This window comes from Larimichthys crocea, chromosome X, assembly GCF_000972845.2.
Source record: "Larimichthys crocea isolate SSNF chromosome X, L_crocea_2.0, whole genome shotgun sequence".
Taxonomy (NCBI): Eukaryota; Metazoa; Chordata; class Actinopteri; family Sciaenidae; genus Larimichthys; species Larimichthys crocea.
The window spans coordinates 14,160,656-14,176,111 of NC_040020.1; the positions used below are offsets into that span (position 1 = coordinate 14,160,656).

At 41.3% G+C, this 15,456-nt stretch overlaps 1 protein-coding gene across 2 annotated transcripts; it reads right to left on the reverse strand.

The window, feature by feature from the left end:
- Positions 1-82: 82 nt before the first annotated feature.
- LOC104927957 (CTD small phosphatase-like protein) lies at positions 83-15,394 on the reverse strand. 2 transcript variants are annotated; one of them, XM_019257266.2, is made up of 8 exons: positions 14,253-15,394; positions 7,009-7,172; positions 6,835-6,867; positions 5,711-5,812; positions 4,944-5,000; positions 4,394-4,486; positions 3,656-3,841; positions 83-3,303 (listed from the first exon to the last, which is right to left on the reverse strand). In XM_019257266.2, the coding sequence occupies exons 1-8, from the start codon at positions 14,326-14,328 to the stop codon at positions 3,178-3,180; spliced, it is 837 nt and encodes a 278-aa protein (XP_019112811.1). In that variant the 5' UTR covers positions 14,329-15,394; the 3' UTR covers positions 83-3,177. The 2 variants fall into 2 exon arrangements, with proteins under 2 accessions (XP_019112811.1, XP_019112812.1); XM_019257267.2 differs by lacking the exon at positions 6,835-6,867 and having other exon boundaries at positions 14,253-15,391.
- Positions 15,395-15,456: the final 62 nt, after the last annotated feature.

The window sequence follows — 15,456 nt, forward strand, 5'->3', positions numbered from 1 at the left end:
AGTTGAAGTGATGATCTTTGGCCTTAATTCATGTACAATAAGAGACATTTTAATAAACAAACAAACAAAAAAAACACAAAATTGTTTCAATGAAGCCTTTTATTATGGAAAGAAAGGAAAAAAATGAAGCTCAGGATGACAACACGCTGCAAACACTCAAATTAAGCCAACAAGAACCAAGTGTTTAAAAAAAAAAAAAAAAAAGTGAATAAACTGACCAAAATGAAAAGAAAGCGCCGTGACTTGAACTCAAGTGTTGTAGAACTTTGGTGTTAAATCAATACAAAAATAATGAATGTGTGATGAGTGAGGTGATACACGAAGAAATACTGTAAATACACAAACAAGATGCCTGTGCGCACACACACACGTCCCTTGATAGGAAAGACGAGACCTGACTGAGAGCTCTTACCAAAGGCAAGAGAGAGAGAGGGGGACGTTACAGATCTGAAATAAAGAGGAGAAAATAAAGAGCTGGATACAATGGGCAATACGCAACTTTTCAAACCAAATACTGACAAAAGGTAGGTAGAAAAATATCACAATGATACAAACAACGTTTTCAGAGAAAGGTAATCATTGAGAGGTTTGAGAAGAGTTGACCAAACGCTTCTTATAAAAAGACATTGCACTGAAACAACCAACACAAATGCTTAGATGCTTATGCAAAAAGAAAGAAAATATTTCAATATGCCTGATGGAGCAGCAGCCTTTCAACTTGAGAAGAGAGAGAAAAAAAAATGTAGGAAATTATGAAGTAGTGTAGGTCTCTAATATAACATCATGACCCATAAACCAAGCAATAAAGCAAATGAGGTTTGTTGGAGCGTACAATCCCTTGATGGGAGCAGAGAGCTTCTTCATGCTTCATTGCTTCATTTTATTGTCTCACAATGTTAATTCACTTGACCGTATATGCTCTACATATATGGCTGCGCTGTTTTCACACTCCATAAGAAAACACTAATGAGACGACGCTTAAAACGTGTAGATGTAACCTTGGAATTAATGAAGAAACATTGCTTTGTGCCTCCACAGGCAGTAAGGCATTAATGCCATGATGAGGTTCCTCACAGTCCTTTTTGCAGTGCCCCAGTAGTGTTCCATTTAGAGCTGGCCCCGAACATTTGGAGGCTGTCTGGATGGCCCAGGACTGAGCACCCATCTGTAGGTTTGGAAAGTGTCTTTTTTTTCTTCTTTTTTTTTTTTTAACTTTCTTCCACAACAAAAGCTGATAACTATGGCAATGTAGTTCGATATACAAGGGCGTTTGGCTGCTGTTGCTGAAATAGACCAAGCAACATTCAAGTTGTTTCAGTATTTTAATGCTGAAAAAAACATTTTGACATTCTAATAATTTAAATTTGATTCTAAAATAACTAAAAGGAGTAAATTATGTGTCCAGTTTTCAGATCAAATAATGTGGAAAAATTCATGTTTTAAGGTTCCTATAAACACTAAAAGTCACTGTGATAATGAGGCTAGCCTTTACTTCCAGCCTCCGCAGGTTAGCCGTGTCAAGTGCTCTAGACACCCAAACCAAACACTTAGGATGGAACCTCCCCACCAAAAAAAGGTTATTGCCATGGTAGCTAATGTTGCAGCATTCGGTTTGCGTGGCTCCTCTCAAAACATAGGCACTGAGGTGAAGAGCAGTTAAAGAGTCTGGGAAGGTAAATACCACACATTGTCTCCACTGGTTTTACACCAGGACTGGACAAGGGCGGGGCCATCGCCGTATGTGAATCAGGAGAGAGTGGTGTGATTTTAATGCTGTCCAGACCGGATCCAACACTAAACTATATTCCCGAAAGACCTCGTGAAAAAAAATAATAAAAACATGGCACTCGACCTAGTCACTGTAAGATCCCAGACCATTTGAAACAACAAATGGAATAACCTTGCAACTGTTTACAATTCTGGAGAAGAAAGATCATCCCCGAAGGGTGAAGCTGCACCACTGGTGTGTGCCCAAAAAATGAAAAAAAAAAAAAAAAAAAGTGGGCTAAAAGCTAGCCGTATGATAAGCACAATAAGACAAACAAGGATCTCATAACATTAAAAACATACAAATGTATTTGACAGCTATTTGTCAAAAAAATAAAAACTATAATGCTATATTTACTACTGATGGTTTAACAGTTATAGCTGAACCCCTGTTAAAGATATGAAGCCTGTTAAAAAATAATTTCCTTATTTGGCAAATAATAAAATGTGATACGGGGGATAATGTGAGAGACGGATAATAAATGGCACAATGTTATCTGAGCTTTCAGATCAAACTATCAAACGCAAAGAACTACTGTACTTGCAGGTGGAGCGCAACGTACTCCTTTGCCTAAAACAAAATGAACTATTTCTACGTATAATGAAAGCTGAAAGAAACAAAGTCACATCTATATAATGGCACAAGCATACTGGGAAAAAAAAAAAAAAAAGAATACTATGGAGACGTTTACCCAGCGTTTGATGATTGAAAAAAATAAACTAAGTAAAACTTTTATATCAAGATACTTTAAAGCATATTGTGTGTGTAAAGACTGAAGTACTCTGGAAATATGCCATGTACAAAATATCTCCTCATATAAACAACATTCACACAAGGCACTTCATTCAGTAAGAAAAGAGAATCACAGTCCTTTCTACTACCAGAAACTGCCTGCATAGCAACAATACGAGGACAAAATCTTTTCAGACTTTTGTGTGGTACCACAAAAGAAGTTTCAGAAAAAAAGTTGTTGTTTTTTTTTTTGTTGTTTTTTTGGTTTTAAAACAAGCACTTCACCGAATAGTAAAACTTTGTTGGTTTGAAAATAAAGACCAGAGTTCATTCCTCTTAGCATTTTGTCCCCAATGTTATCAACTTAGGACGCTCTGTACACTTTCTGGTGTGGTTTTTGTCAAACACAGTGCTCCTGGGATATTTAGTGTTTGTTTTGTTTTTTTAATTATTTTTCTGATGGCACTCAGAAGGCAGCCAGTCACCAGGAGATGAGAGCGGAGACGAGGGGTTACGTGAAGGTTTCCACAGTGAGACTCCAAGGCGTCCCCTTGGGGCAGAGACAAGAGGGGCGCGTGAGGGAGGATCTGCCTGAGTCTGAGAGATGTGGTTGTAGAAAGGGGGCAGAGATCATCGGAGGAGGGTGGAGAGCACATGCAGTGCTATAGTGTGTCCTGCTACCTGCCTCTTAGATTCTGCAGGACTCCGTAAACCTCTTCTTCTTTGCTGAGTCCCTCAAAGAAAGGCAGCAGGTCCAGGAGCTCCGTGTCATTCATATCGTCAAACCAGGATTGGACTGGGACCTTAAAGATCAGAAAAGCACCTGCACTTAGCTTCTATTCAGTACCAACGAAGTATTTATTGTCGAGATTACCACCATAATCAAAATGGGAACAGAACAAGAAAGATTTTTTTAAAAATAGCAACCACATCTTGAAGTAATTCTCAAAGTGTTGAACATAAACACCAGCATTATGTTCTCTGTATTGACATTACAACTAGTTTGACTGGGTAGATACAGAATTATTTAAGAGAATAGACTGTATACATCATGGCTGCAAGCAATCGAAACGCAGAACTTCTTTTGTGGCAATGCAAATTATATAACAGAAGCAGCTTCCGACTGTGACAAATATATTAGTAGTATGGACTCACAGCATTTTCGGGGTGGAAAATGTAAGAGGCGGGTGAATTGTCAACGATGATGACGTTGTTGAGCTCTCGTCCCAGCCGGCTGAGGTCTTTGACGTAGTTCCCTCTGTGGAAAACGCAGGATTCTCTAAAGAGTCGTGCTCGAAACACACCCCACTGGTCCAGCAGGTCTGCCACAGGATCTGCATACTGTCAAATACACACAGAAATGTGTTATAAAACAAATATTAGACAAAGCATGCATATAATAATAATCCAAATTGCAGGTTTTGGTGCAATTGTTTTGTGATTATACACCTTAACTGGAGTAAAAACAACTTGCAGATGCTACACGATTATTCCCAAAAGAAGCAAAGCAGGTCGTACTCCACAACTGTGTTTACCGGACAGGGAAGACGCCTCAGGAAATACTACTCGTGCACTACTTCTCACTATTCTAGCATCACCGACACTCAGCTTTCAACACAGCACGATGAAGATCTGATACTACGGAAACATCTGGCCCTGAGAAGTTATTTCTCCTTCTCATTCTTACTCAACTTACCCATGCATTATTGGCTAAGGTGCAAAAGACGGAAGATGGAAAGTGAAACAGTGGAAGTGTGAAATTTCAGACAGCAAAGAGCAGGTTAAAAAAATACAGAGCAGAACAAGGAAACAGAAAAATGTTTTTCCGTGGCTGTCACTGGCTTGCAACCAAAAACATGTCAGGACAGGAAACATGGTTGGCTCTACACCTACCTTGGCAAGACTGGCTGTAAAGAGCACACATTCAAATAGCTCTCCCATTTTCTGGAGGAACTCGTCCACGTGGGGTCGTTTCAGCACATACACCTGCAAGACACACCACAGAGTTTAGGCAACGTTAAAGAAAAACGACATACTCGATTTAACACAAAATTTCAGACAAACGCACGATTAAAAAAAGTGAGCGGAGCGTCATTAACTACAGTCTTCAGTTTCATTTACAGCAGTCATTATTTTAATGCTAGAGAAAAAAATGATGCTACTTATTTCTTGCATTATCAAGTCTTCAGCTTGGTGACCGTCTCTCTAACAGACATTCTCACTCACGGTTTAGATTTCCTTCTCACTGCCTCTCGCTGGCAGCTGCCATCCAGTGCAAGTAATCATGAATAGGCCAACCAGGATACACACAGCCTATCCTGGATTACTTGAACTGGATAACAGCCAGTCTCTTCAGGGTCTTCATAGAAACTGAACTCTTGGCCCCCGCGTAATAAAAGGTGTACACGACTCAAAATGTTCATTTATTGTGTGTGCACAGTACCTGATGAACGGTACCATCGATCTCCACTGGAACAATAAAGTCAGCATTGCTGATGGGCTGTGAGGAGAAACACAATAATATATCAGTGTCATTCACACTGTTGGTAATACCACGACTGATCAGCAGAGGTCCTGCTAGGAACACTAAAACTTGACAATCCACAGACTGATGATTTTCCTCTTCCTGCCAAAACAAATCTCTCCTCGTTGTCCTCCCTTCATCTGCAACCTCTCTAATAATCTAACAGGGTGGTCATCCTCAAACTTTATATGTAACAATGCTTGTTGTATTAACTGTAGCTGGTTGCCAACCTCAGCAGAGCCCCTTTCAGACTTTGTTTTTAACAACTCTGCTTTTATTTGAAGTGCACAGTCAGGACTGTGATACTGCTCCTGTTCTTACTACAGCACATCCTCTACCACCTGCTCCCCCTCCTGGCGTTGTTTACACAGGGATCTAATGGGTTTGACACAGCTTTCATGTCCTGCAGGTTATTGGCTAAGTTTGGATATAAAGACAAAGATAATGATATACCATATATATTACTCTCATTGCTAGGCATGTATAGAGTATGCTTTATAAAGACAGAGGTAATTGCTCTTATGGTACTTATGGTTTCAGGGTAGCAAAAGTTATGATTACGCAAAGATTTAGATGGTCGAGCCACCTGGCTACTATGTCTCTTCACCAGCTCACACTCACTCAGACAGCTGACAATTGCAGAACATCAACAGTAAAACTCAGTCTGAGCGTGAGAATCCTCTTACCTTGAACGAGCTGTGGACGAGCGTTTCATCCAAGTCAATCACAACACACTTTTTGCCATAGTCAGATATTATCATCTCTGGTAGGAGGTATTTGGCTGGTGGCTGTCAGAGAGGGCAAGGCAGATAATGTCAGATATATGGACAGAGAGAGAGCATCTGAGAGAGAGACAGCGGGTGATAGAAGACAAATACTTTGCATAAATTACTGTGCAAGGCTGTGCAGAAAAGCCAACACCATGTTAAGGAAGAGCATCTCAATCGGAGACAGTGCAGCTGAGATAAAGCCATGTCTAAAATGGTGCATTTAATGGACCCACCACTTCAAAATAAAACCCCTGGGAGTTCTTCACCACCTGATATTTCCCCTAAAATAGCCACCTTCTTGAATCTCCTTAGATTTCTGTCAAATCTGTGGCGGGTGAATACATATTTCTGCACATGCTCACAAAGGCCATGCAAAGGTTAGCTGCCGCTGTCGAGCAGTGTTCGCTTCACTGAAACTGCATCAGTTTGAAAATGACGAGAAACTTGATGAAGTCATGTGGAAACTATGGCTCAGTGCAGGTACAGTGCAGTCTGAAAAAACCCATCCACTTTTGATGGATCTTAAGACCTCATGCAGTCACTGATTTGATTTTGGTGATTTGCCTGGCATGTTGGTCAGACACCCAGATCACTATAAGTCCTTCCATGAGGGATGGGATGAATTAGTTTCACCCTAAAGACTACGAGCTACAGTGGACTAATATTACTAATAACTAATATTATTCAATTGCATGGATAAGTAGCACAATAAATGGATTTACTTTTTGCATGGAGGCACCTGAGGCAATTAAGAGAAACGATTTTACACTTGTTAGACAGTTAGTGTCACAGTATGTCTGACGGCATACAAACCACCAAGTGTCACTCATGCAGATCAGGCACTGAGGCACCATTTAAACCCACAGGTGCTTCTACACCTTCCACACAGCCAGTGCTACGATCGGCTGAAAATGAGCCGCAGTACGGTAGCAGAGCAAAAGCTCTCTGAGGAGCACTGGAGCCCACACAGACAGGATGTGCCAGCACCAGCCCACTCAGCCTGCATGCAAAGGAAAAGAAAAAAAGAAAGCAATACATACACTAGGGACAGGGATGACCTCGACCTGGTCACACTACAATACAAGAGAGATAGACACACACAAACATAAACCGGGTGAGGGGTAGGAAGGAGAACAAAAAAAGAGACTAAACGGATCCACAGAGATAAAGAAACAACAATCATGTAGAGTGTGTTTAGTGAAGCTGCAGCCCACCTTGGGAGGCGATCCATTCTCCTCAACAGGTGGAGGCAGGGAGCTGGTGTTGGTGTTGCTGTTGGCGGCTGGCGGTTCCACATTGTAGTTGCGGAAGCAGCAGAAGAATGTGCTGAAGATGCTCCGGCTCCTCTGCTTCTTTAGGCTGCTGTTCGACTGGGACGCTGTCAAAACAAAAAGGAAGGGGGTGGGAGAGTGGAGGGTGAGAAGTGGATATGCAAATCTATGTTGTGTCATAAAAAAAAAAAAAAAATGGAGCAGGCTGAAGCTGGGGATCGTTTACATTTGGTTATTTGCCCAGCTGTGGGTGCTGCTGGAATGACAGGGAACAAATGATGTGTGTTACAGTTCTTCTAAGTGGCCACGGTGCTGTGAGCTACACTCAATCACAACAATAGGTGAGACCTTGACAGTGTGATTAAATGGCATTAGCTGGTTTTGTTGACCCAGCTTGGCAGAACCACTGATCAGAAAATAACTTGGCCGGCTGGGTGACTTCATCAGTCACACATAGCGACAGTTCAGATCGTGCTCTGCTCTGATTGCAAATCGCCTCTCATTCCAGGACTACGGCACAGGGCCTAAATCAGACACGGAGCTTTTATTAATAGTGACAAGTTGGGAGCTGCACCCTCCTCCCTCCAACCTTTCTGCCCTGTCGTGGATCCTGTCACCTGATTGGCCTAGGAGTCTCCATTTTGAAAGCTCACTTACGATTCCCCTCCCATGTTTCAGCTGGCAGGTGAGTGACTGAAGCAGCCTGGACACGCACAAGAGACGAAAGGCGGAGGAGGAGGTGGTGGTGGGAGGCCCTCAGACCCCACAGAGCCTATACAAGGCTGCATTCCTCTACACCCATTAGTCTCCTCCTGCTCACACAACCAGAATGCTTTTGCAACTGAAGACCAGTGAGAAGCAAATAGCATTATGTCATGTCTTTTGGCATCTTGATATTGTGCCACTCTGTGCTCCTGACCTTAAACAAATACCCAGCAGACATTTGTCATAGGAAACGCTGTGCATGAAGAAAACACATCAGACGACTGCTCTTAAAAACAAGCTGGCGCACAATGAACGAGGCAACAAACCTTTCAACTATTTTTACATCAGTTCAGCTTTTCAAGTGTTTGTCCAACATAACCCAGTATCTTTAGACCACAAAGGAGCCGAAGCCTCATATCATGTCATGGATGGGCATAATGTGCCGTTACCACACCATTGTTTTAAGAAGATTACTTCTATTCTATATGCCACAGCTAAAAATACTCATAACTGCAGGAAAGATATCAGACACTGACAGAATAACAGCATGTCACAGCTACATGAAACACTTTCTGCCTTCCCCAATCTCTCTGTCATTTCCCTCTATCACCATCTTCCAGTCACATTAATTACTGCCTTTCAAGCTAGGGCACGCCATTGCTGGGTATTTAGACTATATCTTATCAGTGACACAGGCTCCTTCATCTCCAGACAAGTTAAGTACAATATGCATCCGTCAACAATGAAACAACATCCAGCGACTATTTTAAGTAACCTAAGACCTGAACACGTGGAATTGCTCAGACAAGCAGTAATGATGGAGCAGTGTGACTGAAACTGTATCTGGATTTCTTAAGATTTTTTTTCTGTATGGGCCTTTACCCATTGACAATATATACCATCTGTGACTCTGACACATTGATGGGGGTTTAAGGTGAAAAAGAAATGAGTCAAATAACAGACAGATTAACATTTTTTGGTGAACAAAAAGTCAAAGCAGGTCCATGAATAGACAAGACATGCCTTTACTTTTTAAATCTAATGTAATGTAAGCAGAAGAAACCCCTCAGGAAAACACGATCCCGTCTTCTTAGTTCAAAACAAAATGTGGTAACACAGCAGAGGAATGAAACAGGATGCAGGAGAAATTCCAGCTACTGCCCAATGTTTCCAGAGTATAAAAGGCCACCATCTGACCCAATCCACTGGAAAATACCTAACTTTTTACACAACACTGCAACAACCACCACATAACTCATTTAGAGATTTGTTTGGAGATATCACCGGAGCATATAATTATAGAATATTTTCTTTTAGGGATTCTGGAATAACCCTGAAGGAAAATTAGCCAAATTGTTTTCTATGATCCCGTAGATTTGGTTAGTGAGCATTGCTGCAAGATGATCACATCTGCCACAGTACACTCAGTGTAAATCTAAAAATAACCTAATCAGGACCACACGACTTCCTTTATTAAACTGGACTTGTCGTTTCAGCTCCGTGTTACTGTAAAATTGGGACAGTGAGGCAGTTGTCAGCTTCCTGTGACTCATCACTACAACTAGTCGATCCCTGAAAACAGACCCTCAGAAAACAGTCAGGATTACTGAGTCATACACAGAGCAGAGCCTCAACCACACATCGCTCACCTGGAGTGGATTGGGGGAGGGGGGGGTTATTCACTCATGACAGGGTGAATTCTGTTTAATTAATTAAGCAATAGTAAATGGAGGTGTGGAAATTTCTTAGATTCAGATTTAAAATTCTGCTCCTCGAATTTTCCAGCCTCTGCTTTTAAAATCGAAACGGTGCAACGTTTCACTTGCATGTAACTGTGGGCGACATTAGGCTACTAAATCAATACTGGGAGATATGGCAGAGGGAAGAGATCAATAGCAGCTGATAATAAAAATGCACCCAGTACACTAAATCACCTGCGGTCATATCTTAAATAATCATCTGAATTTGTGTAGCTGTACATATATATTTTTTTAAGTTTTCTTACAGCACTTAAAACCAACAACGCCTTGTTACTCTCCATGGTTGAGCGCCAGCCACTTTATTTTACCATTGTTTGGCTGACTAACATTACCATTGTGCCATTCAACGTGGGCTCTGGTGCGACTGCATCCCTCACAGACGCTTTGTAATCCAGCTTGGAATATAGAGTGTTTTTTTAAAGATTTTAATAAATCCAATACTGACTTGTGTCCATGATTATTTATCCATTATTTGTATTGAAAACAGATACTGTTGTTAGCCATCCACCGTCATTCCCATGACGCCTGTGTTGAGTATGATGAGTGTGCGGTTGAGTATGTTAGCACTGCCTCATTTAACACTGAGCTTTGACTTGTCAATCACAAGGTCGCCCTGAAGCATAACCTGGTTTATCATAAATTACAAAATGAGAGATTGACCAAACAAAAATTGCAGCAATGACAGTAATGATAATAATGGTGGTAATGCGGTTATCGCCGCAGCCCTTATCTATAAATCAACTTTAAAAGGCACTGTAATCCAAACGGAAGCTAAAGGCTTGTCATGCAGCAAAAAAATAAATTATTTGGAACATGAGAAGAGTACTACGAAGCAAGATTAATGGGTTAGGGTGGTATGTTGAGCCTAAAGCCAGAGTTTTAAGTGTCTCTCTTTTAACCTGGCTAGATCACCATAGTAACATATGGTATGCTGTACACCTGACCTGCGTCAGAGGAGGTTATGTTCAGAGTTTCTGATTTATAATTGATTAGGACCACCCTTTCCCTGTCAGCTGAGGGAATACACCATATTTGTCGTACATTAGTAATTTCACACAAACAAACTATGCAATTCTAGAGCAAACTGTTTGCATCGAGTAGTGCAGGTAATATTAACCATTTAAAGCAAGCATGGCCATATACTACGAGAATAATGAAGACACAGCATCTACAGACTGTGTTGGATCAGGTTTGGGTCATAAAAAAAAAAAAAAAAAAAAAGAGTTTTTCCACAACATTTTCCTGAAAATGTTCCACTACAAAATCCTTGTTAAGGAATGATGAGTTCTTGTTAGGGCTTTAAATCTGAAACGAAGTTTTGAGAAAACAAGGCTTCATGCTCTACCTAGCTCGAAAACCTGAGTTAAAGTTCATAACCAGTTTTGATACCCATTACCTCTGATGTTTACATTTTGGCAAGCTAGATAACACAAAGATAGTCCGGCTTTGTTCAACTTCGTTCGTAGTACGCCCGGCTGCTATTGTTCCCAATTTGACTGACAGATCTTTTGATTCACTTACTAACCACGGACAACAAATAAAGCCCATAATTATTAGTTATGAATTCTAAATTGGAAGATCAATTGAAAACAATGTGCAGAAATAAATCTATTTTAAAGTATTTTAAGTAACTGATTTATACTTGCTTATCCTGTGTCAGCTGTCCCTTTTGTTCAGGCTCACATGTATGTGAATTTTAAAATTACAATTACTTACTATTGGAGGAAATATGCACACTCCACATAGGAAGGCAACAACCAGCTATGGATTCAAACTCAGAATATTCTTGCTGTGATATGACAGTGCTAACCACTGTGCTGCCATGTCGTTGTAATAGAGAAGCCCACGATAAATAAACAGGCTAATAATATTGCTGAAATTTGACAAAACCTTTCTTACAGTGACAGTCAATGAACAACTGCAGCGCTCAATGCACACCACGACGTGTAAAACAATCTTCAGAAACATCTTGGAATGACTCCATGACTACAGACTAAGAGCCACCCAGTCATATCTCAAATGCATTCAGGCCCCAGTGCAAAACTTGGAGTAGAGTACTGACTTTAAATACAGCCCTACACCAACACTGTTCAAGATCCCAACAAGAAAAAAAACGATCCAATAAGACCAGAAGAGCTTTCTCCGTACTAAAGCCTAGTTCTGACTGCAGGAATGAAAGAAAAAAAAAAGAAAAAGATCATTGTCATCTTTGCAAGTAGTTATACTTGGCCTCGAGGTCAGTGGTGCTCTGGCCAACAGGGCAGCGATTCTATATTTAGGCTGCAGCTTGGCAGCCGGACCAATGTGAAGGCAGGCACATGTTGTAAGACAGCCAGTAGAGCACCACTGAGAGCAAAGGTGGTCAATTTTTGTCCAGACAGTTTGGAGCCTGTTCAAGCAATGGAAGACTACCTGTCAAATTCCTCTCGGACAGCTGCTGGGATGGGCTGTACTCTAAGTTATCGGCAACAGATAGGGACAGTGGAATCACTGGCTGGCTGTATAATAAACTCAGGGAATAAAGAGTCCTGTTATAAACAAGAAAAATGTTTTACCTGTTAATAACAACTTTCTGCTCATAACACAGATGACAACTATGCACATCACAGTCGAACCTTCCTGTTTTCAAAGTGTCTAGAACAAATGGAAGAAAGGATGTGGCCATACTATTCCTATAAAGATGGTAATATTTGACTTAGCCCCAAGAGAAGAAGTCTGTGTGACTCATTCTTACGAAAAAAATAGAAGTCACAAACAAAACAAACAACAGCACTGCTATACTTTATCCTCTAACTCAACTGTGTCCTGCATAACATACAACTCTTAGTTGTGATTTTTAAAGCAAGCAGGTGACACAGATTTAAATGTGCTGAATATATATTTTTTACTGAATTAAACATTTGAAATAATTTATCAATACTTGGCCTTGATTTAAGTTATAAGACCTTCAGTGTGTCCTTAGATAGCACTACAACAAATCCTGAGCCCAAGAGAAAACAAATGTTTCACTATACGTTTACTTACTTGCTAAATAAAACTATCAATCTTCAAATTAAGTCATATAAAAAAAACTCACATTTCACAGGCTCAAAACAATGCCTTACATTTGCTTACATTCTCTGACCATCAGGCAAAAGACAAAAACAAAAGAGAAATAAAAGCGGGGAGAAAAAAAATCTGCTTTTATGAAACCACAGCCTGCATGGTCTGAATTTTTTACTGGAACAGTGACTTAAAGCAGTCATCCAATTTCATTTTAACCATTAGCAGATGAATTTTCCTATCTAACTAACCACTTAATTAACTAATCATCTCAGCACCACTCATACCCCGCGACCTGAAATGACTTCTCTCTCACTTTATCCCAGCACGGTAACACAACCTCCGAGCAGCAAATTTTGACAAAATCCAAACAAGACCTTAAAAATAGCTTCTGAGATCTTCCAAGCAAAATAACCGTGCCTCGATAAAAATCTCTTCTGTCATGTAACATCAAGCTTTTTTGTACAGTTTGTACCTCTGCAGTGGAATCTGCATATTTTCCTGCCAAACTTGGATACTGCGTGGGTCAAATCCTAACCTGCAATGATATCTCCCATATCTCCCACATACCTGGAAAAGATAATCTCATGTGACGCACACATATGTTCAAGTCACACTGAATCCATAGTAGTGACTGAGGGGGATACCTTTGTAGCCTCGGAGGAGAATGCATTGTTGTGCTTGAAAGACTCAAGTTCTCACATTACTAATGGCCTGACAAGTGCAGTTTGAGATGTGATACTGATACACGTCCCGTGGGCCCGGGTGACCCGGAAAGTGATAGAGATGCCCCAGGAATGGGAATGAATGAATATTAGCAGCCACGGTCTTGAAGGAGAGATGTGACCTCCGCTGTAGATCGTGCTAAAGTTAGTGGAGAAATAAATGACAGAGCAATGACAGAGTGATAATGAAGGCAAGGAACCATTTTGACCCTGAGAAACACATATACATGGGTGTTTGTACTTGTATAAATAAGAAAACACTGCCTTATAAAGCACACAGCATCTGAAGACACAAGACCTTTCGTCTTCGCTGGGGTTGAGGCAGCTTCACTGTTTGCTACACAAACAGATGAAATGATAGTGATGTAAATCTGTGCATCCTGCGAGGTGACCGCAGTCCTTCCCACATCAAAGCTGTGTCGTAAGGAAAAACGCCGTGCTCCTTTATAGTACATGTTACTGACAGCAGATAGCTGTCCTCTGGCCGCATGCTCGCTTCGTCATAAAAAAAACTTTTTGCTACCTCTCAAGACCTCAAACCTCCGTGAACTTCTCAGCTACTTGTGGTCGTGATTCATAAAGTGAGTCACATATCGGCTCGTTTGAAGTCCGGCTATGGAGCCAAAACACACAAAGAAAAGTAGAAAAAAAATAGTTTGCACTTTGCATCTTTAGGTTTAACTTAAGGTGTGCACAACAAATGAGTTAATGGGATAAGAGCACACGTCTTTGAGAGCGCTCTTCGGCTAGTACATTAACTTGTTCGGGACCTCTCTGATAAACTTGTTGCTTATAATGAGTGTGTTAACTAACTATAGTTATGTCTCCACCAAAGAGGCAACCAGTGTTTTAAACTACGAGAGCAGCTAGCAAGCCCGAGCTACAAGCTAACGTCAGTCGAGAAAAGTAGTTAGCCAGCCAGCTAGCATTAGTTCACTGTTTCGCTGGTCCTTACCTTTCTCCTGGTTAAAGGATATTATTTCCTCCTCCTTCGGGTTGGAAACTTGGGTTATTATGGACATGTGGTCCATTTAGGCGGGTGGTGGTTATTCCTGTTTTGTTTCCCACAATGTTATTCGTCGCGCCTTGCTTCGTGTTGCTAGCTACTGTTAGCTAGCCGTTTAAGACGAGGGTGAGCAGCCACAAAGCGAGGCGACCGTCCGGGGAGAAGAGTGCGGGCAGCGGGGCAGCCAGCCAGCGAGCACGGCGGTGAATGGGAGCCAGTGGATGGCTGTCATTTATGACTCTCCGCGAAATATCATCGCTGCGAACAAGTTTTTTTTTTTTTTTTTTTGTGAGCGACACCGAAAGCGTGTATGGTTATATATATATAAAAAAGAAAATAAAATAAAGCCAATTGCTAACTAGCTGAAGTTAGCGTAGGTTAGCCGTGAAGCGCCGAACATCCAAAATGTGAGGCCGTGTCTGCAACAGCGCTGAAAACACAAGGAGGCCCGTCGGAAGGTTGTCCACACACACACAGGAGAAAAAGAAAAAAAAACATGCACCAAACGCAAGTTGTTCAACATTAAAGTTATCTAACACTTTTTAAGGCAGACAGTTCATATCTGCTGGTCCTACATTCCCCGTGCAACATGGAGGCTTTATGTATTTTGAGTTGCATCTGAAGCGGGGGCACCCGGAGTGGGAGGGGGCGGTTTGTTTCTCTGATGGATCCTCTCAGGCAGGCAGCGCAAAGTCAGCCGCACTACATTGCTCAACCCATGCAGCTGGCTGGACGCGGCTTTCTCAAGCTTCCTCTCCTCTGTAATTACTGTTGCTCTCACGCAACAAATTATAGCTCTTTTATTATTAGCACACAAAGAATACATTCAAACATAACACACTCTGTGTAGTGGAGTATGCGAACACTATAGCTACGGCTGTGACACGCTGCCGAGGGAAACAACAGCCTGTTTAACAATCCGAGCAAATAGTTGTCAGTAATCCAAAACCCTTTGGTGTGTGTGCTCTGTCTCCGTCTGCGGATAATGCGAACGAGCCGAGAGCGCCACCTAGTGTTTAAGTTAGGTAATTGTGCTCTCATTCATAATGATTATGTACAGTACACTGCCTGCATTTGTATTCAATCACATCAGCCGCAGTATCGGGTTTAGATGAGCCATGGAGCCAAATGTTAGGTTTATTTTGTCTGTGTG

Coding starts and splice junctions, on each gene's coding strand:
- LOC104927957 (XM_019257266.2), bottom strand. CDS start 14,328: ATGGACCACATGTCCATAATAACCCAAGTTTCCAACCCGAAGGAGGAG. Junction 5,813..6,834: donor AGGTCATCCCTGTCCCTAGT/GTATGTATTGCT, acceptor CCTCTCTGACAG/CCACCAGCCAAATACCTCCT. Junction 4,487..4,943: donor TCGATGGTACCGTTCATCAG/GTACTGTGCACA, acceptor TGTGTCTTGCAG/GTGTATGTGCTGAAACGACC.